The 25,679-nt window shown below is 42.6% G+C and overlaps 2 protein-coding genes across 2 annotated transcripts in view; both read right to left on the bottom strand.

Annotated features, from left to right (window-relative positions):
* Window positions 1-3,114: 3,114 nt before the first annotated feature.
* On the bottom strand, window positions 3,115-6,168 carry LOC142498157 (uncharacterized). The gene is made up of 3 exons (XM_075606666.1): window positions 5,972-6,168; window positions 4,503-4,580; window positions 3,115-4,139 (listed from the first exon to the last, which is right to left on the bottom strand). Exons 2-3 carry the CDS (start codon window positions 4,549-4,551, stop codon window positions 3,115-3,117), a joined length of 1,074 nt encoding a protein of 357 aa, XP_075462781.1. The 5' UTR covers window positions 4,552-4,580; window positions 5,972-6,168.
* Window positions 6,169-8,396: 2,228 nt separating this feature from the next.
* Window positions 8,397-25,679, bottom strand: part of LOC142497838 (inducible metalloproteinase inhibitor protein-like) — a 98,461-nt gene continuing 81,178 nt past the window's right edge. The window contains exons 4-5 of the mRNA XM_075606199.1: window positions 10,018-10,203; window positions 8,397-8,653 (exon numbers count right to left, since the gene is read on the bottom strand). Coding sequence (XP_075462314.1) covers window positions 8,475-8,653; window positions 10,018-10,203 — 365 coding nt within the window. The 3' untranslated portion in view covers window positions 8,397-8,474. The remainder of the gene's footprint in view (window positions 8,654-10,017; window positions 10,204-25,679) is intronic.

Below are 25,679 nucleotides of genomic sequence, written 5' to 3'. Positions count from 1 at the left end.
TACTGAAAGATGTGCGCGCACATCTTTGTGTGCGCACGCACTTCACGCTTGGCTCCACTAACTGTTAGCGCATGCGCAAAACAAAGCGTACGTTGTGCGTTCAATACATGTTGAAAATACCAGTAAACATAACATCTTTATTTCAAATACAATGAAGACGAAACTACATTCGTTCTAAACGAGTACATCTGTATTCTTTTTAAACAGACGTGTTTGAACAGAAAGCACGGCCGATAACACAATGCGCAAATGCAATACGTGTGACGTCATGTTAAGCCAGCGTGAAACGCACGCTAACACTCCTCCCACTCAATTAACATTCGGCTAACGCCCAGGGTACGCCTACAAACACTGAGCCGCACGCATCACACACTGCAGTTACCGTTACTATAACAAAACATGACAGCCAATAGGCTTTGAGGCGCGCACGTCGCTTGGGGGCGGGACTTACATCACTAATCCTTTTTAAGGACGCCTTGGCCCATGACAAGGGTCCCACGTCATACGTGGTGGACCCGGTTTTCAATGTTGTAGATGTTGCATGATAACAAAACAGGTATGTGTTAGAGTAATGGTAAAATGTTGCTAATATGTTTAAAGGGATAGGAAAGTACGTATATTTATTCCGTCAGCAATGTGTACTACTCTTTCAGGTCCTACTATATTGTATTAGGAAACAATTTGTTTGTGATCGCTACATGTTATGCAGTCTGCAATGTTACGCTGTATCCACGCATTGAAAGTGAAAATGGTGGTTACAAAAAAAAAAAAATTTAAACGCAGAGTCAACGCATAACGATTGTTATATTTACCATTCTTCTAGAATTAACTCTTCGCCTGGCTGCAACTGGTCGCTCCAGAAATGCAAGCCATTTTCATCCACGCTTAACCCAACCGCTGAATCCAGTATGGCACATATCTCCTCCAGGATGCGCTCATAGGAATCGCCACTGCTTTCTTCAAATAATTGGTCGGGAGGTAGGTTCATTTCTTCCGGTTCCCATTCCAATGCAATTTCAGCTGAAAGGCTTGGTACATAATCATAGTACTTTTGTTCTTGTACAATGTGGGTTTCAGGAATGGAGGCTGCAGATATTGCAGCACGTATCGATTCAAACGGATCAGTAGTAGCGGATACATTGCTATTGCCATTAGGAATAAATATGCCTTTCACGACAATATAAGTGCCGTCTTTCAGGATAAATTGTTTTTCCGGGGCAATCTTCCAGAAACCATAGGTGTGTTGTAGCTTATCCTGGTCACGTTCAAAAAAGTCATTACTTGATAAAGTGAATCTTATTGAGGAATTAAAATTCCGTGCATGCTTACGGTCTTGGTAATAAGGATATTTTGCTCGAATGAAATCATCGATTTGGCGTGTGCTTGCTTTCTGTCCGCGACTGTTCAAGATGGCTTCACAGATCATGTACTTATACCCTAAAAGGGGATTAATATTGTTAACGAATTCATCAGCCATGTCTGAGTAGCACAAAAGCTGTGTGCAGGTCTGTGTTATTTGCTCATCAAAATGAATGTGCTGAATGGCTAACAAACTCCTGTTTTTCCTTGTCAAGGTCAACAAAAGTAACTACTTTGACTCCTTATTTCAAACGCCAATTGGATTTGTTTGTCTAATTGGGTTAACAGTTGTGGTTCGTGATATGGGACTGTGGGAGAAACATTTCTCCTTCTTTTATCTCGTTTGTGAAAAACATCCCTAGACTGTGAATGCGTTCACATAGTGTTTTTTTGAAAACTAACAAAGACCAGTGTGTGAAAATATTTCTTAGCCAGGCATATCAGTAAAAACACACCTGCAAAAAGAAATGTTTTTTCCCCGCTTACATTTCTGTGTGTATGTGAAAGTCTGGTTAACTCCCTGTCTGCATGAGTTTAAATACGTGTGTATATATATATATATATATATATATATATATATATATATATATATATATATAAATATATCTCTTATAAAAATATATATATATTTATATATAATATTTTATTTTTTTTTATATTGCAGGAGTACACACAACATTGATGGCATTAAGTATACCTTGTATGAAACCTATTTAAATGGTGAGAAACATGATTGAATGAAGTAATAAACATTTGTTTAAGCACAATACTGTTAGAGTCTCATACTTAGGATATTTCTCAAACATTAGGCCTGTATTATTAAAATAGTGTGCTTTCACAAGGAAGCATGAAGTGTATTAGTTTGTGTATACCAGTTTATATAGTACTATATATATATATATATATATATATATATATATATATATATATATATATATATGCAAATATAGCTGTATGCTCATCTGCATGTCTTAGTTTCCTGTGGAGGGTTTTTGTCACTTTTTTACTCACCATAACTTAACTCAGTATATATATATATATATATATATATATATATATATATATATATACACACATATATACATATATATATACACATATATACATATATATACACATATATACATATATATATACACATATATACATATATATATACACATATACATATATATATATACACACTCACACACTCACACTCACACTCACTCAGTGTGTGTGTGTGTGTGTGTGTGTGTGTGTGTGTGTGTGTGTGTGTGTGTGTGTGTGTGTGTGTATATATATTATTATACATTCTGAGATGTTATAGAAACGAACACACAACTGATTAAAGGACAAAATTACAATGGCCAAGCAAGGCAAAGGTAAGTAATAATTTACACATAATCCTGCTGTACACGTACAAGAAAGATGTTTGCACTTACTTAGGTGTTTTAATAATTGCATGTGACTAATATGCATATGCAATTCTTACATCAATTAACACACCCAAATGCAATGTTTTGCTGCAAAGTCAATGGCAGCTTCTCTAAACTTAGCAACTGGCTCCTGGTGGACCATTACTGAACAGACGATTACAACATAAATATTTATAACACAATTAATTATGAGTGTTAACATTTCCAAAACTTCACGTGTACAAGAACATAGTTGAAAGTTTGGAAACAACACAGTCTTCAGCATACATACAATAGTAATTAGATAATCTGAAGTCAACAAAACAAGGCCAAAGACATATTTTCTGAATTATAACATTTATTTTTTTTGTTCCTTTTGCGAGCGAGTAACAGGCCTGCTTGTTGTCTCTTGAATTTTCCTTTTTCTTTTGCCACCAACTTTAGGCACAACAGAGCCACTTTGAGTGGCCTCTGGCACTTCACGGGCAGGGCTTGTGGCCAGTGACTGTTCACCTACGGGGCTTGTGGCCAGTGACTCACCTACAGGGCTTGTGGCCAGTGACTCACCTACAGGGCTTTTGGGCAGTGATTCACCTACAGGGCTTTTGGGCAGTGATTCACCTACAGGGCTTTTGGGCAGCGATTCACCTACAGGGCTTTTGGGCAGCGATTCACCTACAGGGCTTTTGGGCAGCGACTCACCTACAGGGCTTTTGGGTAGTGACTGTTCACGGACAGGGCTTGTGCCCAGTGACACATGTGAGCAAGTTGGTAGACACTGCACAAGTGATGGTTGGTCTGTTTCATGTGTGTCTTGTTTTGTTTTTGTCGCCTCCTTTGTAGGTGTCTGCTGCTGAATTTGTACAGATGGCAGCGGTAGGATGTCATCAGGAACCTGCACAGCAATGTCTGCTACTTGACCGGTAACATTTGGGCCTGGTGAATGAATATCAGATGAATGTGGTGAAAACTGACCTGCATGAACAGATCCTGGCTGGGAGGTGTTGAATTGTGGTACATTAGTCATTCTCCAGTAATTAGCTTGTGTTTGCTGAACAACTAATGCTTCGAATGAGGTGTTGATTTTTTGCAACTGTTTAGGCACTTCAATGAAGACTCTGTGTAGATGTGCCAATTGTGATACTGTTTCTTCCTGCAGTCCAATCATCCTTTCCAGCACTGTCATCATGTCTGAATGGCGACGATTTTCTGCGTCCACTATTTTTCCCTCTGAAGCTACAATTGCATCGTATGTGGAAGTTGATGGACGATTTGGCGGTACAACAGTTTCTATTGGCACCTCTTCATGGTCACATGATTGTATTTCAGTCTCTTCTGTGGCGTCATCCTCATCATACTCATCATCCTCATCACCATGATGTTCTAAAAAGAAATGTACACATTATTAAATGGCATGTTAATGTATGCTGTGTTACTATGTAATTGTACTGTGTCCTAAGTAACACCTAACATGTTAGCATACGTTTTATAACCTCATTAAAAACTACCTTGACTTACGAATAATGTTTGGACTCAGTATGAAATATGAATGAATGAAAAGTTGCTCTAAACTCAGAAGTCCTACATGATAATTAACATCACTAACACAATACATGTTGCCTTACACTTAATTTTCACTGACACTAAGTAATCCTATTTAAAGAAGATGTGCAAAACAAATAATGCACATGACAACATAACATATAGAAGAGCACATATTATATGGCCAGCAAATGATACACTCACCTTCTAGTAGTGTTGAGCTGGCTGACCCAGGTGAAGACACTTGTTCCATCTCAGGTGACACATGTCCTCCAGGGGCAACTATATATAACAATAACATAAGTTTTACATTTACATGTGTAAATATTGAACAAACACTTATTGTATGTTCTGTATTTATGATTAACTAACAACATCAGTTCCTTAACCGAAAATGTGTGTGAAAGTGAACATAAATAGTTGTAATAACACTGTACATGCCTGTGTACTTAGAATTTTTGAGTTCCCTAACATACAACATACTATGTTTCTGCAGTAATGCGTGAGGATAAATAGATTAAATGAGTACATAAAAATCATATGTTGTGTAGTGATATCAGTATCATAATGTACATAACTATCATGAGATGACCATTCACAATGGTTATCATGAAGGTGGTCATATTGCAAAAAGTGTTGTTTTTGGTAGAGGATATGTGTGGTACATTAATCGAAGATGTGGCACACCTGAATGTGGCTGTGACTCAACAAGACAACACATGCAGTGTGTGATAATGTGTCTTTCATAGTAGTTCAACTATAGATATGAGTGAACTAATGTGTGACGTACGCTTTGATAAGTAATGAGTTGTTGGGGCATTTAGTAGCTAGAGTTAAGCTTTCAAATGAGTGTGATTAACTTCAGTTGTGCTATTCAGGTTGTAAGAAAGGTATTCCCTTCCCCAAAAAGCCTAATCAGCCACACCTTTCAATGACTTGAAACAGGTGCAAATGGTGTGAACTAAGTTGACCGTGAAATGAGGCTGTAATTAGTGTGTGTGCTGAACCCCACCCCCTCTGTTGAAGTGTATGCTGTGATGAGATATTAATTGCAGCTGCTTTAACACAATGGTAGATGAGCTAAGTAGTCATCTGCAGTGTTTAAGTTATGAAAACAATGACATAACATATGATACGTGTGCCTCATTATGCTGTCTGTATATGACATAAAGCAAAAATGGACCTTTTCATAAGCAACTATAGATGTGTTAGTGCCAGTGATGTTTGTAGGCCGTTACATGCAATTTCTTTGATGCATGCTTAAAATAGGCAGTAATGTCATGTTTGTCGGAGTAAAATCAATAAAATACACAATAATATGATACATATTTCTGTTCTGTACCTGTAGCTACTAATAATTTCTCATGAACATGTGTTACACATGTGTACTACCCTGTTGTTCCCCATCTTCGCCCACCATCAATTGCTTCCACTGCAGCTATGCATTTTGGGAATTCACATGTAAATGAGCACGCAATGGCACGTGCTATATTAGTTAATGCTTTTAGTAGGACTACTACATATATGTCTATTTTGAGATATATATATACAGAATCAGACATATACATATATAGATGCAGGTATGCTTATATTGTGAAGACAGTATAAAAAGCAGTGTAAATATGCAAAATAACTGTAAGCAACGACACGCCTAGTACAGTAATATTTATCACCTGCTGGAAATTGTGACGGATAAATTCCAATGTCACGGTCACCAGCCAAGCCTTCCACGACGACGGTAAGTAATTTTGGCCGAAGCAGCTCCTCCAATGGAGTCAATATGAGACGTTGTGGTGTGGGCCCACCTCCAGTGCCAGTAGCATGCACGCGTTGGTCTTGTATTTTCTTTTTCAATTTGGACCTAATATCATCAAATCTTTTCCGACAATGATACTTGTCCCTGACACTATTCCCACAGGCATTGACACCAATGACTATTGTGTCCCACATTTCTTTTTTGCTTGCTGCACTTGTCCGCCCTTGAAAAACATATAAAAGATATGAGGTAAATTAATAATAATATAAGCACCAGTTTCCTACACTGCTAGCTGTTCCAAGAGATAGCAAACATGCTGTTTTATGTGTAATATGTGCAGCACATGAGCATTCACTACTAAACCTATACATGTAAGCAAGGTTGCATTCATATTGTATGCAGTTCTGGCAAATTGACCGCCTGTGTTTATTTGTCCTTGTAAGGCATGATAAAAAGCTGTGTTTCCACACTAATGAACATAGAAAGATATTGTGTACCCATATTTGCATATGAACAAAACTCAGATGACCTAGGATCACATGTATTTGAATAATAAATGTAAAGTTACACTTACCTACTAAATGTCCATAGAGACTGTCATAGTGCTCCAGAATGCCAGTGACAAGAGCCCTATTTTCCTGGTCATTGAAGCGAGGATTACGTGGCTTCTCCACACGTTTCTTCCGAGCAGGTTTAGGGTCAGAGCTTGGCTGGTGCTGACTGGACTCTCCTTCTTCCAATGGAAGAGCCTCCAAAAGCTGGCCACCAGCAAGCACGCCACCACCAGACACCCCATCAGCAACTGCGCCACCAGCAGCACTCCCAGCACCAGCACTCCCACTCCTAGCACCAGCACTCCCACTCCTAGCACCAGCACTCACACTCCTAGCACCAGCACTCACACTCCTAGCACCAGCACTCACACTCCTAGCACCAGCACTCCCAGCACCAGCACTCCCACTCACAGCAACAGCACTCCCACTCCCAGCACCAGCACTCCCACTCACAGCAAAAGCACTCCCACTCCCAACAACAGCACTCCCACTCCCAACAACAGCACTCCCACTCCCAGCAACACCACTCGCAGCACCAGCACTCCCACTCCCAACAACAGCACTCCCACTCCCAGCAACACCACTCGGTGCACCAGCAACATCACTCCCCTGAACAGAACGTTCACTCCGACGCGTACTCGCACGAGTAGCACTCCCACTCCCACCAGCATCACTCTTCCCACGCTTTGCGGGCATACTTCCAGCACTCACAAAAAACAGACAAGAAATGTACAGGCAATCACACGACCCACTTCCACATATAAAACAAGACAAAGATGTAAACAAAACAACAAAGGACAAAGCTCACCCAATACACAACAAGTCTCTCAGTCAATATGCAAATCTTCAATCGTCCAGCTCTGTGCGTCTCTCTCTCTCTCACTCCCAACAACACAGAGAATGATTAGCAGTACACGTTGCCTTTAAATATGGCGCGCAATCAAAAACATGCTTGTTTCGCCTGATTCAGCAAGATTTGTGATTGTGCAACCTAACAGCACCCCGCCACGCACGCCGATACACCTGTGTGTGATCGGCTCATCATCGTGAGAGTGGGCGGATTTGTTTTCTGGTTGATTTTGAATGTATTCGGCACTTACTGCATACGGAGAGGGAAAAACGCCAATAACATGACTAATCGATAAGCTTGCCGATTTCACATAATCGTCGCTTACTGCATGAGGCCCTTAGTCTGGTGGCAGCTGTGAGAATCGCCGGTAGGTTGTTCCAGTTTTGGGGTGCACGGTAAGAGAAGGAGGAGCGGCCGGATACTTTGTTGAGCCTTGGGACCATGAACAGTCTTCTGGAGTCAGATCTCAGATGATAAGTGCTGCATGTGGTAGGGGTGAGGAGATTGTTCAGATAGATGTGTAGACAGGAGAGGTGAACATTGCACCTACACTCAAGTGATGACCAGTCTAGTTCTTTGAGCATTTCGCAGTGATGTGTGTTATAGTTGATTGGAGAACAAAACGGCATATTGAATTGTAGAGGGTGTCCAGTTGGCTAATGTGAGTTTGGGGTGCCGAGCCGTATACTATGTCCCCATAGTCTATAATTGACATTAGCACCTGCTGTGCGATATGCTTTCTGACCAGCAGACTTAGGGTGCATTTGTTCCTGTAAAGTACCCCTAGTTTGGCATAGATTTTGGATGTCAGGGTATCAATGTGCATCCCGAATGTTAACTGGGAGTCAAACCATATGCAAAAACAGGAGCAAGAAAGCAACCCAGAGGAGGAAGGAATAAGTATGGAATTTAAGATTAAAAAACAGATACATATTGCATTTATTCAAGCCTGTGTTTATTCATTTCCAGTTAGTACAGTATGTCTCATGACATCCACACAGCTGCCCATAAGAGAATTAACAGTCTCTAACAGGGACACAATCGCCGCTGCTGTTGGGTAGGTAATTTTTCTTGCAGAAACAGCCTGGAACACAGAGCCGAGTGCAAGCTGGGGTTTTTTCCTTGTGGTTGGCACAGGTTATAGGGCAGGCTCTGCCACACTTATACTCTCTGTGCTGTCTGTCGCATCCTAACGCTGTGAGCAAAAAGGAAAACAAAGATAAGGAAGATAGAAAGCAGAATACCCGTCATTAATATCTCTCTCTCTTCTAAAGTGCACTGAAATGCACGTGCAGTGGCAGCACAGATGCAACAACGTCTGATACTCTATATGCACTAACATACATTACATACACAGAGACGATGCGCAGATCTAAAAGGTTAATATCAGTTTCTGGTGAACCGGGAGGATTAACGCTGTGGGTCCCATTCACAATCATAATCCTCCCGGGCCACTTACTGTTTTGGGGATCGTGCGTGACTGTGATGCGTTCCAGCGACCACACGCGACACTGCACCGAAAACAGTAAGTGTGACCACATCTGTATTGTACTTCATAAAAGGTACATGGTGTAAGAATAGAAATGTGGGTTCTTGATAACCTATATAGCAATGCTACCGCAATATTATATATTGTACATATTTTTTAGGGACTGGATCTATTTCTAGACAGAGATCTGAGGAAACACTTTCCAACACAAATCCACCATTGGACTGACCCACGTTGGTGCCTGTACACTCATGGTGCTCCCTTTCACCAGGTCTCCTCCTCTTCCATTTACCAGCCCTGGAGCAGCTATCAGCTCTGATCTTCCCTACGCGCCTTGTGAGACTCTTCTCAATTCTCAGGAGAAACAGGAATGGCTACCTGGTACCAAATAACGTGTATATTTATCTGTTATTAATATATCAGACTATACTCTTTGAAATCTATGTTTTAGTACATTTGGGTTTCTTTAGGTCGGTACTATGTAATTTGCAGTTGAAACAACAAGACATTAATTGTATATGTTTGTATTGATGTTACGTGTGTTCTTCTTTAGATCAGAAACAACCCCAGGACACAGAGTGCTTTGCATGTGGGGAGTGGATTAAAGTGATTAGAACAAGAGATGGGACAGGCAGAGCCACACTCATTATATGCTGTGATCACCAACACATTCTGTAAGAAGTAAGGCAAACCCAGTGATGAGGTGTCCGGGTATGGAAGACAAACCCCCCTCCCAACCCCCTACTCTTTATCGCAGATAAGATAAAACTGGAAGGAAAGACAATCTTATTTGTGCATTGAGCTCTTAAATACAGTATGGTGAATACCGGCACAGTAGTTCCAAGTCCTGACACTACAGTATGTCCAGGCACTATGTCCAGGCACTATGTCCAGACACTATGCATGCACAGAACATAGAGAGAGAAGTATGTCACTTTGGAACCTTGACAGGCTGCATGGATCCTGCTCCTCAACTGTACATATGTTCCCCTAGAGATTGCATCTTATGAACCTTTAGGACCACGTTACCATCGAAATAATACAATCCTGCACCAGTATTTGTAGATTACCTGTGCAAATAGGACACTGGTTTCTTTCCACACAAATAGAGGAGCCGCTATGAAGCAGCACAAATCCGTCATCACAGAAGCATCCAGCATTACAGTCGTTGTTACAAACAGGGTGTTCTTCTTGATTTTCACAATGCAAAGGGCAAGAGGTCCCACACTTGTCATAATGCATATTCTGTGAGCAGCCTGTTAGGTGTTAATAAAAAGGAAGTGTTAAACTACTATAAATGCACTCATTGGAAACACGATTCAGAGCAATTATCTATATGAAAGTCATCTCATACCCTCCAATACTAGAAGGGCCTGTAGTACAGTAAGGGCTATACTGTAGTTACTTAGCTGTGCAATTCCATAAGGGACTGTCCCCTCTTGTGCCACAAGACACCCTATTGGTCCAAAATAATAATTTATAAATTATACCATTCCATGCAGGAATCAAACCCATTATAACATTCAATACTTTATTGTAAAGGCCACATATACATACCCACACGCCTCCCCCTACACTAATTATTAGTGGAGGTGTGTGGGTATGTATGTGTGTCCGTTAGCAGTAAAGCATTGAATGTTATAATACATTTTAAAAAACAAACTCCTGGAGATGTGCGCTGCGAACGTTGATGCAGCCTGATGAAGCAGGGAGAGGAGAGAGCTGCAGATGCCGGGAAGTCCTCGAGCTGTGGCCATTTTGTGATTATAACACGATCCGGTTATAATGTGGTCTCATTCTGTGTCCCCAGAGCATCGAGTTAAAACGGAGTTTAGCTGTACCTCCGCCATAGCACCAGGTTTGCGCCATAGATGTTATTTGACCAGATGGAAAGGTCCTCCCACCAACCCAGCAAAATCAAGTCCAACATAACATGCAATATTAAAAGGGTTGTCTACGTACTGGAGTGCAGCTGCAGACTCCAGTACGTGGGCAGAACTATTCGGAAACTAAAAGTTAGACTGGGGGAACATGTGAGGAACATTATGCAGGGACTAGAAACACACAGTGTGTCTAATCACTATAAGTTGAAACATCATAGTGATCCAAAATGTCTCAAATTGTATGGGATAGAGCAAGTAACTCATAATTGGATGGGGGCGGGGGGGGTTGATTTTATCCAAGGGATTTCCCAAAGGGAATCTATTGGATTTTTACCCTCCAGACATTAGCTCCTGCTGGATTAAATTTAGACATGGATATTGCATCATTTCTCTAAATCTGTTTAAATTGTCGTTTTATCCATTTCAGTACTAATAGGTAAGGGTTAAACGCGGGGACCTGCCACCTCCACGTTGGCCCCAAATGTGTCCTTTATCTGTTTGTATATATTTTGTCTTTAAAGGTTTTAGAGGCTTTACTTTTTGAACGATGGAAGGAAAGGGTTAAAAGGTTGCTTCCAACATGTGCTTTTGCCTAGCTATTCCTATGGTCCATTAAGAAGTTAGAAGTTACATCTTATTCTATGGCAGGTGATAGGTGGGTATTTACTACCTTTATGTTAGCCCCAAATTGGGTAATCGATATACATCTGCCTATTTAGGAGTTAAAGATCTTTACCACTTTAAATTAGCCATAAAAAAAAAAGAAATGGCAGAGCACAACCAGGAATATCCACAAAATAATTAGAAGGAAGGTGCGTTATCCATAAAAATATTTAACATGTTTCGTGCTACGTAGAAAGATGGTGGAGCACTACAAAAAAATAGGGCTGGAGGCAGATCCGTGAAAAATAAAAATGCTTTAATCCAAATGCATGGTAGCAACAGCTACATTAAAAGGGTCCTCTAACGCGTTTCGCGCTTTAGCAGCGCTTTATCAAAGAGTACCTCATGTCTCCCCTGATCCCCCTTATATGCTGTTCACCACGGAGGTGATTTCGCGCCAAAAATCAGTCAAAACTCTGACTGAAGCTGAATCCCCGTAAAAAACTACGGTGGCCTCATAGGGTAGAAAGACCTCCATGCTGAAAAAGCAAAGGCGGAAATACAAAAAGCTGCATACACAGTCAGATTAATGAATCTGATGACGACACCCGACTCAGACTTTACCCAAAAATAAAAAAATAAAATAGATAGATTGTAACACACTTAATAAAGAGAGAAAATACATAAAATGAAAAAGCAACACATGTAAAGAAAATATAATAAATGTTAATGAATAAAACTCTGTGAAACCGCAAATTATATTTACTAGGGCGTCCAATTTAAAATCTAGGGTAGCTCCTAGTTGTCCACTGATTCATTTAAAAGAGAATAGAGCTGTGTTGAATAAAGGTTTTTTTAAATGCTCCAAGTGTATGGCGTGTGCATACAGTAGTAATGCTAAGAGTTTTAAATCTAACGTCACTAAGATAGAACATCCTATCAAGTCACATATTAACTGTCATATGTGTTTTGTCATATATCTGTTACAATGTCCTTGTGGCCTGCAATATGTGGGAAGGACCGGAAGAACATACCAGAGGAGAGTGTATGAACACATATACAATATCAAAAGAGGACTGATAACCCATAGCGTATCCCACCATTTCCTCACACATCATGATAAAAATCCTAGCTGTCTTAAATGTCAAGCCATTGAGACAATTCCTGCTAGTGCAAGAGGTGGTGATAGATTACATAAATCTAGTATGCGTGAGGCTTACTGGATATACGAGCTTAAAACATTATCACCTCAAGGGTTGAATATAGACTTTGAGCTAGGAGCGTTCTAATAACATCAGGCGTATGTTTTCTTTTATTCCTGCACCCTTTGAATGGGACTTTTTTTAATATATATATATATATATTTTTTTTTTTTTTTTTTTTTATCTACTCTACTGTTCATTGCCTATGCAATTAACTTATCCATCCACTATCTTATCTGTTTTTATGTCATGTTAAATGTTGTGTCATGCTGTTTTTTTATGTTTGCAAAGCTGAATCAAATGTCAGTGATCTATTAAGCTAATTGGTGTATCCCCTTGACTGCCCTGATTGACAGACCAATCGGAGCCAAGCTAAGGATATATATACCAGGGCTCACTGCCATAACTTTATATCCCCTGAGGAAGTGTGGTTACCCACACGAAACGCGTAGGGCTGTTTTATTCTATTTTGGACACTTTTGCTGAGTACAAGCTGTTATATCGCTGAGCGCTTTTGTTGAGCGAAGTAGGGGCAAGGAGGTGCGGATCGCCATTTCCCTGAGGCTTCACTGGATTCACCAGTCCTGACGTCACACCCGGCGACGTCATTTCCGGTTTCGGCGCAACGGAGACGTCATTTCCGGTCCTCACCAGTAAGGAGCAACAGAGCGAATACACGGCATCCTGAGAACCCTGCGACCCCCCCACACGTGGATTTCGGCTCACATTGACTTATGCGAATCTACATCTGCCGTCCTGTGAGTGTTATTCAGATTTTAACCCACCGGAGCGGCATATCAGCAACCTGTCCTACTTTTTATTTTCAGTTATAATAAATTAACTTTTATCACTAGCTTTGCTTTAATGTTGTCTGTCTAGTTGTGTCTGTCTGTCTTGTCCCCCTGTGTCAGCCAGCTTGCATTTTTATGTCTGTGTAATCTGTTTAGCTGTGTTGCACTAAATTCTCTCTTCTTTTATTTCATGTTCCACATCCCCTGCATGAATTCCTAACGGAGCACTCAAAGATTCAGTGACTGTAGCACATCTTGGAATTGGGACTATTTCTACTGGACTTCCATCCATTGTGGACTGATCAGGCACTATTAATATCAATGATTACAATCTCACTTTCACCTATGAAATTAATTATCAACACATTTGTTACTTGGACATTATGCTGTACATTGATGTTAACAAGACCATTCAGACGGACATCCACAGGAAGCCCAACTCCCGCAATGCTTTTCTTATGTATGATAGTGAGCATTCTAGGCCTCTCAAACGAGGCATCATCAAGGGTCAGTTTATGAGACTCAAAAGACTCTGTTCTACTCAAGAGTCTTTTGAGATACAATCTAGAGATCTAGAGCAACGTTTCTTGATGAGGGGATATAGTCAGTCACACATTACAGAAGCACTTGATGTGGTTAAGTCACTCAATCGGGGAGATCTTCTCTCTCGTGTTGGTACACAACGTTCAGAAGGGAATTCTAATGTCCCTTATTTTGTCACTAATCAATCTAGACAAGCTGATCTCATTAGGAATATCATCCACAAACATTGGGATACCCTTAGTTTGGATAAGGACTTGGCCAATTATGTATTAGAAAGACCGAAAACGGTTTTTAAAAAAGCTAAATCATTAGCTGGCTTCTTATCACCAAGTTTATTTGACTCACACCATCAGAGACCAATTTCCAATATCCCAAAGGGTTTCTATAAATGCGGCCATTGCAGTGTTTGTCAATATGCCATTCCCCTTAATAACATTAATACAGTTCTACCTAAGCGGAACATCAAGATTAATACCTTTATTAATTGCAATACAACCTATGTTATTTATATTTTGAACTGTGGTTGTGGCAAGCACTACATTGGCCGCACGATAAGAAATCTAAAGATCAGAATTATGGAACATGTCAGGGCTATCAAAAAACATACTGCTCTACACCCGGTCTCCAGACATTTTTCACAGTGCCTTATGGGGGGTATCCAGGGCTTCTCTTTCTCGGCTGTTGAGCATGTTTCACCCCCCATTAGGGGGGGCGATAGGTTAAACATGCTCAACAGACGTGAGATGTTCTGGATATATAGCATGGACTCATTATTTCCTGCTGGAATCAATCAAGATTGGGAGCTCATTAATTTCTTGTAAAGTGGATATATATTTTTTGAATTCATTATAATGCTTCATACATTGAGCTTCTTTATTGTTTCTTTTGTATTGATTTTTTCCTTATTTGTCATATGCCATCATTTCTCTACATTATTAAATATTTATTAGTATATTCATATGTTATATTATATCTTATAGATTTTTGCACAATTTGGCTAATATCTTTTCTTAATATTTATGCATGCACATTATTTATTCTTATCTTTATTTTTATATTTGTTTAATATATATTTTTTCATATAATTATTTAGAATTAGTAATGGCTTAAATATACATGTGCATATCTTCATATAGTAGGAGTTTTTCTATTAGATATTCTTTATTTGTTATGTCTGTATAAAGTTGTTGTTTTAACTTTTTTTCACTTCTTTATCATTGGTCACAATGGTAACTAGAGGTTCCATTTTTTATTTATTTTCTGTTTTGTATAATTCTTGTTTAGGATCTTTTATTTTATTGTTTGATCATTCTTTCTTTTTCTTGTTTTAATATATGATGTTTTGTCCCTTTAGATCAGGCCTGCACAACTCCAGTCCTCGAGGGCTGCACACAGGCCTGGTTTTCAGGATATCCCTACGTCAGCACAGCTGGCTCAATTAGTGGCTTAGTAATACTGAGCCACTAATTGAGCCAGCTGTGCTGAAGTAGGGATATCCTGAAAACCTGGCCTGTTTGCGGCCCTCGAGGACTGGAGTTGTGCAGCCCTGCTTTAGATCATCTGATAGTTATCTGTAATCTATGTATACTCATGACTTCCTTGTTTTGCACTCGAACATGGAAGTATTTTTACCCTTTAGAAATTCCATAGCTCCTCCACCACAGTCTCTTACCATCTGACGTCATGATGGTTTTGGCGCGAATTTACTTCCGTGTTCGAGCAGCTACATAAGGTAAGCACTTGCTAACGGATAATACCCTTTGATAAAGCGCCCCTATGGCGTGAAACGCGTTAGGGATACCTTTTCTTTTTTGTTCACCTTAGCTTAGGCTATCATGCATCTTTATTAAAGCATTTTTATATTTTTCTACTTTTTGCCTCCAGTCCCTCATTATTTTGCAGTGCGCTATCTTTTTTCTCTTTTTTGATGCTGATTCAGATGTTAGATGGAGTTTATGTATGTAGCCATGTGTCCATCTGCCCCCCCCCCTTCCTCCGCACTATATTGCTCCGTAGGGAACTACACTCCCCAGAATGCCCCAGGAGTTGAGGTCATGTGACACAGTAGAGCCTGCTTCAACTCTGCCCTCTCACTAGCTAAACAAGCCTACTTTCTTCACTAATCAACATGCACAAGTCTAACCCAAGCCGACTGTTCTCTGTCTTTGATACTCTACTCAAACCACCCTCAGCTGCCTCTCCTTCCTCCATCTCCGCTCAGTACTTTGCTGACTATTTTAAGGGAAAGGTGGAATCCATACATCAGAAAATCCCCTCTGTTTCGTCCTCCCATCCTACACCTCTTCCTAACTCTCCTCCTGCCTTCCTTGACTCTTTTTCCACTGTCTCAGAGGAGGATGTGTCGCTGTTGATCGCTCTTGCTCCTACTATAATCCCTATGCTCACACACATTTTTAACTCCTCCCTCTGCTCTGGAAACTTTCAATCCTCCTTCAAACATGCAACAGTCATGCCATTACTCAAAAACAGCAAGCTTGACCCTACCTGTCTTTCTAACTATCGACCTGTCTCCCTCCTGCCTTTTGCTTCTAAACTCCTTGAACGTCTTGTATTCTCTCGCTTGCTCCATTTTCTCAACACCCATTTTCTCCTAGACCCTCTACAATCTGGCTTCCGTACTGCTCACTCCACGGAAACAGCCCTCACTAAAATAACTGATGACCTCCATGCTGCCAAAGACAGAGGTCATTACACTCTGCTCATATTACTCGACCTCTCTGCAGCATTTGACACCGTGGACCACCCTCTTCTCCTTCACATTCTCCATACTCTTGGTATTCGGAACAAAGCTCTATCCTGGATCTCATCCTACCTCTCCCATCGTACTTTCAGTGTCTCTTCTGCTAACACCTCCTCCTCTATTGATCTCTCTGTGGGGGTACCCCAGGGCTCTGTCCTGGGACCTATTCTCTTTTCTCTGTACACACTCTCTCTAGGGGACCTAATAACATCTTTTTGGTTTAATTATCACCTCTATGCTGACGACACACAAATATACTTTTCAACACCCGATCTTACACCTGCTGTACAAACCAAAGTTTCTGAATGTCTCTCTGCTATATCATCCTGGATGGCCCTCCGCCGACTAAAACTCAACATGGCTAAAACAGAGCTCCTCATACTTCCTCCCAAACCTGGCCCTACTACCTCCTTCCACATTACTGTTGGAACTACGATCATTCACCCAGTAGCCCAAGCACGCTGCCTAGGGGTCACACTCGACTCCTCTCTCACATTCGTCCCTCACATTCAAAACATTTCTAAAACCTGTTGCTTTTTCTCCGCAATATAACTAAGATACGCCCTTTCCTCTGTTGCTTGACTGCTAAAACTCTGACTCAGGCCCTCATTCTCTCCCGTCTTGATTACTGTAACCTCCTCCTGTCCGGCCTTCCTGCCTCTCACCTGTCTCCCCTACAATCTATCCTAAACGCTGCTGCCAGAATCACTCTACTATTTCCTAGATCTGTCTCAGCATCTCCCCTCCTGAAATCCCTCTCCTGGCTTCCGATCAAATCCCGCATCTCCCACTCCATTCTTCTCCTCACTTTTAAAGCTTTACACTCTTCTGCCCCTCCTTACATCTCAGCCCTAATTTCTCGTTATGCACCATCCAGACTCTTGCGCTCTTCTCAAGGATGTCTTCTTTCTACCCCCTTTGTATCTAAAGCGCTCTCCCGCCTTAAACCTTTTTCACTGACTGCCCCACACCTCTGGAATGCCCTTCCCCTCAGTACCCGACTTGCACCCTCTATCCACCTTTAAGACCCACCTTAAGACACACTTGCTTAAAGAAGCATATGAATAGCATTGTGGATATTCTGAACACATGATACATAAAGCTTGGCCCCCTGCAGACGCACTTACCAGAACTCCCTCCTACTGTCTCTGTACGTTCTCCCTACCTACCAATTAGACTGTAAGCTCCTCGGGGCAGGGACTCCTCTTCCTTAATGTTACTTTTATGTCTAAAGCACTTATTCCCATGATCTATTATTTATTGTCATGGAACAAGAACCACATTTCTGTTTCACCCCCCCACCCCCTTTCCTTTGCAGTTTCTGCTTGTCAGGTTCTAATTCCAGCTGCATGTATTTTGCTCTGTGCACTCACAGTGCTTGTGTGTTAGACACAGTGTTGCGATCCCTGTCTCTCCATTATGCCAGTGAGTTGCTACAGCAACCTCAGCCTTTCTGTCAGAATGGGTTAGTCTGCCCTCTCCCCCTCTGCCTTGCTGACAGATGGTCTGTCCCCAGGCTATCTTGCTACCCAGAATACACTGGCACTTCCTTTTACCCTGGACTCTGAGTGAGTAGCTGCCTATTTGCCCCAGCAAGGCCTTTTTGTTTTACACTGTCTCATCATTGATACACTGCACTTCAAACAGAGAAGCACTCTCTATCTACATTACATCTACAAGCACCTATCTCCCTGTGATTTTCCCTCAATAAAATTAAGAAAGAGAAAAGGACTTGTTTGTGCTTTGGAAGAGGTGAGACACGAGTTACGCTTACTGGAACTAATCATACATCTTTCGTGACCCTGGTTCCAGGATAGTAAAACAAAGACCGTGTGTTGGGGTATCACACAGGAGATACTACTCAAAGACTTTATACTATACAGAATAGTCTCTGCACCCCAGGACAAGCTAACAGCTTTACACTGCCAGACAGGGCAGCAAACTTATACAGCAAACTGCATACAGCCTGCAGCCTTACCAACAAGCAAACAGATTTACACTGGTCACAGCCAGCAAACAACCCTGCACACAAGGCAGCAGCTTTGCAGACAGACGGTGCTTCTTACACAAAACCTGATTGCCTTTCTCTGTCTGAGTTCACCCTCTGCACAGCTCCATAGTGAGGGATTACCATCTCACCTTACCCTGCGCACGTCCCCACGGCTAGCGCCACAAAGGGCCACGCCACCGGACACCCGCCAGGACACGGTTCCGAGCCACCGGACACCTATGAGTACAGATATCCCTACGCTGAACGCTGCAGGACACCGCTCGGCATCATCTGAGACAGTTGCCCATCGCTGACACAGGTAAAAGACCGCACGCCACACGCACTGGCTAAAGGCCTACATACACCTACAGCATGGCAGAACTCAGAGCCTCACCAGACATCACGCAGGAGAGTGATCACTCAGATACAGAGACCGCTGCGCAACTGCAACAGGCGCAGGCAGACGCAAGGCCTAAACGGACAGTCACACTGACACAAAAGGCCCGCGAAAAATATGAGACGGACATTGAAGCGCACCGCGCTAAATTAGAGTTGGCCTGGGAAACAACCACACTTGGGATACGCAATGTCGCCGGCGCTGGCAATTATGTTCAACAGCTCGAGCAGGCAATAACTCAATTAAAGATAGATCATGCATGCTACCAAGAGCTATCAGAGGCATACGTCACTTACTTGGCCAGGGCTAACACCGGGGAAAGCCTGCAAGAAAGGGACTTACAACATAACATTGTCTTGACACGTGACAGCCGCGTGCGAATCTCTATCACGGAAGCCGAGAGTAAGAGGAAAGACCTTTTGCTGGAAACCGCATCACAGCGCTCCAGCGCATCCGGGCACTCATCAAGGTCAGCAAGATCAGCGCAATCTCACGCGTCAAGCGCAAACGCCACCAAAGCGTGAGCCACGCAGAGGCCGCACGTGCCAGGGCCGCATACTCTCAGAAAGAGGCAGTCATGAAACTAGAAAGGGCCCGCTTAGAAGAGGAGGAGCATACAGCCGCTGCCACCGCCGCTGCAGCCACTGCACGGAAAAAGACAGAGGTGGATGTTAACCTAGAGGGCCTAAATCAAGAGAAGGAAGCCGCCGCCGCCTCAGCCCAAGCTGAAGTCCTAGAAGCAGCCACGAGACAGGATGGCGGGGAGCAACCATACAGACAGATAGCCTCAGAGGATCCAGCCCAACGCACTGAAGACTACGTAAGGAGCCTCTTCAGTGTAAACACCAGCGCAACATCTCAACACGGAGGGAGTGACTCCACAGACACCGAAGACTTGCTAGGTCCACGAGGACAAGACGCTGTTCCTTCAATGGTGCATGCTACCTGGGACAGCTACAGCCGCAACGGTGATCCACACGCCAGCGCGCACACGGATGCACCACAACAGGCTCGCAATCCAGGTACACCCACACGGGAGAAACCAGCCCATCACACTGACCAGCAGTCAGCACGCGTCCACGCCAAAGAAGAGGCAACCGCACGGACCCTCCCAGCAACTACCTCAGAACGTGATCAGCACGCCGATGCCTCTGGCCTGACAGACATTGCCAAGTACATGATCCGGCGTGACCTGGTGCAGACAGGACTCATCAACTTTGACGACCGTCCTGAGAACTACCGGGTGTGGAAGTTCACGTTCAAGGACGCAATCAACAGCCTGGGCTTCTCAGCAAGGGAAGAGCTCAACCTGCTATTCAAATGGCTGGGAAACAAATCCAGAGAGCACGCGAAGAGGCTTCGGACGGCAAACGCGAACCACCCCCAAGTAGGTCTTGACCTAGTGTGGGAAAGGCTAGAAGAGTGCTACGGTAGCCCCGAAGCAGTTGAGGATTCGCTCTTCAAAAGAGTCGACTGCTTTCCCAAGATCACAACTAGAGACTTCTCGAAGTTGCGAGAGCTCGGGGACCTGCTGCAAGAGCTGGAGTTTGCAAGGAAAGACCATTCCTTAACAGGTCTCAACGACTTGGACTCAGCTTTGTGGAGTGAGACCCATCTTGGAGAAGCTACCCTACAACCTCCAAGAAAGATGGATTTCACAAGGCTCCAAATACAAAAGGGAGAAGCAAGTCGCCTTCCCCCCATTCTCATTCTTCTTGAGCTTCATCCGCGAAGCGGCAAGGACAAGGAACAATTCCAGTTTCATCTTGGGTGCGCAAGCCACACACAGTGCAAGCGGCCTGAGGAATGCGAGACCAGTGGCGAGATACGGTAACACTCAAACACCCATCTCGGTCCACAGGACCGACGTGTCCCCCACGACCCAAACTACTCCCGATCAGTCGGTCGCCGGAGACGAGGAACCAAGGGACCCAAATAGGGAATGTCCCATACACAAGAAGCCACACCCACTTAACAAGTGCTTTGGTTTCAGGATGAAGTCCCTAGAAGAATGCAAGAGGTTACTTGGAGAATTCAGAGTTTGCTTCAGGTGCTGCGGTTCCACGACTCACCTAGCCAGAGACTGTAAAGAAGAAATCAAATGTACAGTGTGCAAAAGTGACAAGCACGTAACATCTTTACATCCAGAGGCGCTGACACTCCACCAACTCAACAACCCATCCTCTGTAGCGGAGCATGGCGGGGAGGAAGGAGAGCCAACATCCGTCACGTCTCAGCGCACTGAGGTTTGCGGAAAAGAAAGTGACAAAATGTCCTGCTCCAAAATATGCCTTGTCGCAGTGTACCCCAGGGACAACCTGAGAAGGCTATTCGGATGTATGCAATTCTCGACGACCAAAGCAACAGATCATTGGCGAAGACGAAGTTCTTCAACTTATTCAACTTACAAGACAATGCCTCACCCTACACCCTCAGAACCTGTGCAGGGTCAACTGAGACAACATGGAGAAGAGCAAGCGGTTACGTCATATGTTCAGTGGATAACAGAGTGAAGATAGCTCTCCCCACACTCATTGAGTGCAACCACATGGCCACAAACAGGGACGAGATACCCACACCAGACGTGGCACGCCATCACCCGCACCTCAGAGGAATAGCTAACTACATCCTGCCGGTAGAACAAGGCGCCAAGATCTTGCTGCTGCTCGGTAGGGACATCATGAGGGTACATAAAGTCTGTAAACAGCATAACGGACCCCACAACGCACCATACACCCAAAGACTTGACCTAGGATGGATGGATGGGCAATGCGTGCACTGACAAAGAGCATGGACAAGACTATGTTGACGCCCGCAGAACTGTGATAACAAAATGTGGACACACATCCCTCTCTGACCCATGTCTTGGTCATCTCCAAGTGACAGGAGGGCCAAGGGAAGAGAAGAGACACGGTCATACCCCTGAGATCGACAAGAACATCCTCACATCAGGGGGATGTGACAATGTCCTGGGATGCTTAGTGGTTCAGACAACCAAGGATGATGAGTCGACTCCACTGAAGGAAGAAAGTAACCTCCCAAAGGTGACCGACAAAGGGATCGTCCAAAAGACAATAAACAATAGGACGATCCTCCCGCGAGCAATGGCACGGCTAATATGTACAGTTGTTCCTCTCCACAGATTATCAAGCGATATAGCAGCCATCTGTCACGGCTGGCATAGGTGCAAAAAATGGCGCCCTGCAGGTGAAGCCACAGTGTCAAAAAGACTGTCCTTTCACACGTCAAAAAAGAGACAGTCGCAGAGACATTTCACAAAGGGATTTACAAGGACACAAGAGACTGTTTTTCATCATGTCCAGGACGTGGGGACGTTCTCTTGCAAGAGGAATGCACCAATGACTTAGGGTGCACAGCGTTCCAGACCACAAGGGACGACGACAAGCAAACACCATCGATGGGAGATAGAGGATTCCCGATGTTAATGGTCAAGGAGCTCGTCAAAGACGGACCGGGCAGTTGGGTGAACCCGCTACCATTCCGTTCATCAAGAAGGCGCCTCCCGAACAATGGAGAACATGCCATCTCTAGGTTCACTTCGTACCTCTGCGACCTACAAAGGGAACCGGAAACCAAAAACAACTTTGTGGCCTTCATCCAGAAAATATTCCTTACCGGCCACGCAAAGCCAGCACCTCTAATAAAGAAAGGTGAAGAATGCTGGTACCTCCAGTCATCTGGGGTCTACCACCCTCAGGAACCCGGTCAAATCGTGTAGTGTTCAGCCCCAGTGCTCAGCTCCAGGGAGTCTCCCCGAATGACGCCCTCTTTACTGGACTAGATTCGACAACTGGTCTTTCAGGAGTGTCGATCCGCTTCTGCAAGGAGCCAAAGGCCATCTCCTTCTGCCAAACGCCAGGTGTCAGAGCGACAGGCTGCCACAACTGGCATACCTACAAGGGGATGCACTCTGTAGGTAAAACCACAGAGACAAAAGGACTGTTCTTCCATAAGTTTAAAAAGAAACAGTGCCAGAGACTTTCACAGAGAGACATTGTGGTGAACCCAGCTAACCTGGACCGGTTCATCCACCCAACATCCTTTACTAAAAGACTTTGCCAAGGGATTTCAACGCCAGTGGTACCGGCCGGTATCACCTCGTTATGTGGACATGGAGTTTGCATTATTATGTTATGTTTGTATGCATTGCACATATGTTCCACACCTTCAAGTTATATAGTGGTATCTCCAGATACCAGACGGGGAGTGTCATGGAACAAGAACCACATTTCTGTTTCAACCCCCCCCCCTTTCCTTTGCAGTTTCTGCTTGTCAGGTTCTCATTCCAGCTGCATGTATTTTGCTCTGTGCACTCACCGTGCTTGTGTGTTAGACACAGTGTTGCGATCCCTGTCTCTACATTATGCCAGTGAGTTGCTACAGCAACCTCAGCCTTTCTGTCAGAATGGGTTAGTCTGCCCTCTCCCCCTCTGCCCTCTGCCTTGCTGACAGATGGTCTGTCCCCAGGCTATCTTGCTACCCAGAATACGCTGGCACTTCCTTTTCACCCTGGACTCTGAGTGAGTAGCTGCCTATTTGCTCACTCTTTCTTTAACACTATTAATATCAATGATTACAATCTCACTTTCATCTATGAAATTAATTATCAACACATTTGTTACTTGGACATTATGCTGTACATTGATGTTAACAAGACCATTCAGACAGACATCCACAGGAAGCCCAACTCCCGCAATGCTTTTCTTCTGTATGATAGTGAGCATTCTAGGCCTCTCAAACGAGGCATCATCAAGGGTCAGTCTATGAGACTAAAAAGACTCTGTTCTACTCAAGAGTCTTTTGAGATACAATCTAGAGACCTAGAGCAACGTTTCTTGATGAGGGGATATAGTCAGTCACACATTACAGAAGCACTTGATGTGGTTAAGTCACTCAATCGGGGAGATCTTCTCTCTCGTGTTGGTACACAACGTTCAGAAGGGAATTCTAATGTCCCTTATTTTGTCACTAATCAATCTAGACAAGCTGATCTCATTAGGAATATCACCCACAAACATTGGGATACCCTTAGTTTGGATAAGGACTTGGCCAATTATGTATTAGAAAGACCGAAAATGGTTTTTAAAAAAGCTAAATCATTAGCTGGCTTCTTATCACCAAGTTTATTTGACTCACACCATCAGAGACCAATTTCCAATATCCCAAAGGGTTTCTATAAATGCGGCCATTGCAGTGTTTGTCAATATGCCATTCCCCTTAATAACATTAATACAGTTCTACCTAAGCGGAACATCAAGATTAATACCTTTATTAATTGCAATACAACCTATGTTATTTATATTTTGAACTGTGGTTGTGGCAAGCACTACATTGGCCGCACGATAAGAAATCTAAAGATCAGAATTATGGAACATGTCAGGGCTATCAAAAAACATACTGCTCTACACCCGGTCTCCAGACATTTTTCACAGTGCCTTATGGGGGGCATCCAGGGCTTCTCTTTCTCGGCTGTTGAGCATGTTTCACCCCCCATTAGGGGGGTCGATAGGTTAAACATGCTCAACAGACGTGAGATGTTCTGGATATATAGCATGGATTCATTATTTTCTGCTGGAATCAATCAAGATTGGGAGCTCATTCATTTCTTGTAAAGTGGATATATATTTTTTGAATTCATTATAATGCTTCATACATTGAGCTTCTTTATTGTTTCTTTTGTATTGATTTTTTCCTTATTTGTCATATGCCATCATTTCTCTACATTATTAAATATTTATTAGTGTATTCATATGTTATATAATATCTTATAGATTTTTGCACAATTTGGCTAATATCTTTTCTTAATATTTATGCATGCACATTATTTATTCTTATCTTTATTTTTATATTTGTTTAATATATATTTTTTCATATAATTATTTAGAATTAGTAATGGCTTAAATATACATGTGCATATCTTCATATAGTAGGAGTTTTTCTATTAGATATTCTTTATTTGTTATGTCTGTATAAAGTTGTTGTTTTAACTTTTTTTCACTTCTTTATCATTGGTCACAATGGTAACTAGAGGTTCCATTTTTTATTTATTTTCTGTTTTGTATAATTCTTGTTTAGGATCTTTTATTTTATTGTTTGATCATTCCTTCTTTTTCTTGTTTTAATATATGATGTTTTGTCCCTTTAGATCATCTGATAGTTATCTGTAATCTATGTATACTCATGACTTCCTTGTTTTGCACTCGAACATGGAAGTATTTTTACCCTATAGAACTTCCATAGCTCCTCCACCACAGTCTCTTACCATCTGACGTCATGATGGTTTTGGCGCGAATTTACTTCCGTGTTCGAGCAGCTACATAAGGTAAGCACTTGCTAACGGATAATACCCTTTGATAAAGCGCCCCTATGGCGTGAAACGCGTTAGGGATACCTTTTCTTTTTTGTTCACCTTAGCTTAGGCTATCATGCATCTTTATTAAAGCATTTTTATATTTTTCTACTTTTTGCCTCCAGTCCCTCATTATTTTGCAGTGCGCTATCTTTTTTCTCTTTTTTGATGCTGATTCAGATGTTAGATGGA

The sequence above is a fragment of the Ascaphus truei genome, chromosome 6, assembly GCF_040206685.1.
Source record: "Ascaphus truei isolate aAscTru1 chromosome 6, aAscTru1.hap1, whole genome shotgun sequence".
In the NCBI taxonomy this organism is placed as follows: Eukaryota; Metazoa; Chordata; class Amphibia; order Anura; family Ascaphidae; genus Ascaphus; species Ascaphus truei.
This window is presented reverse-complemented; position numbering and strand designations above follow the sequence as displayed.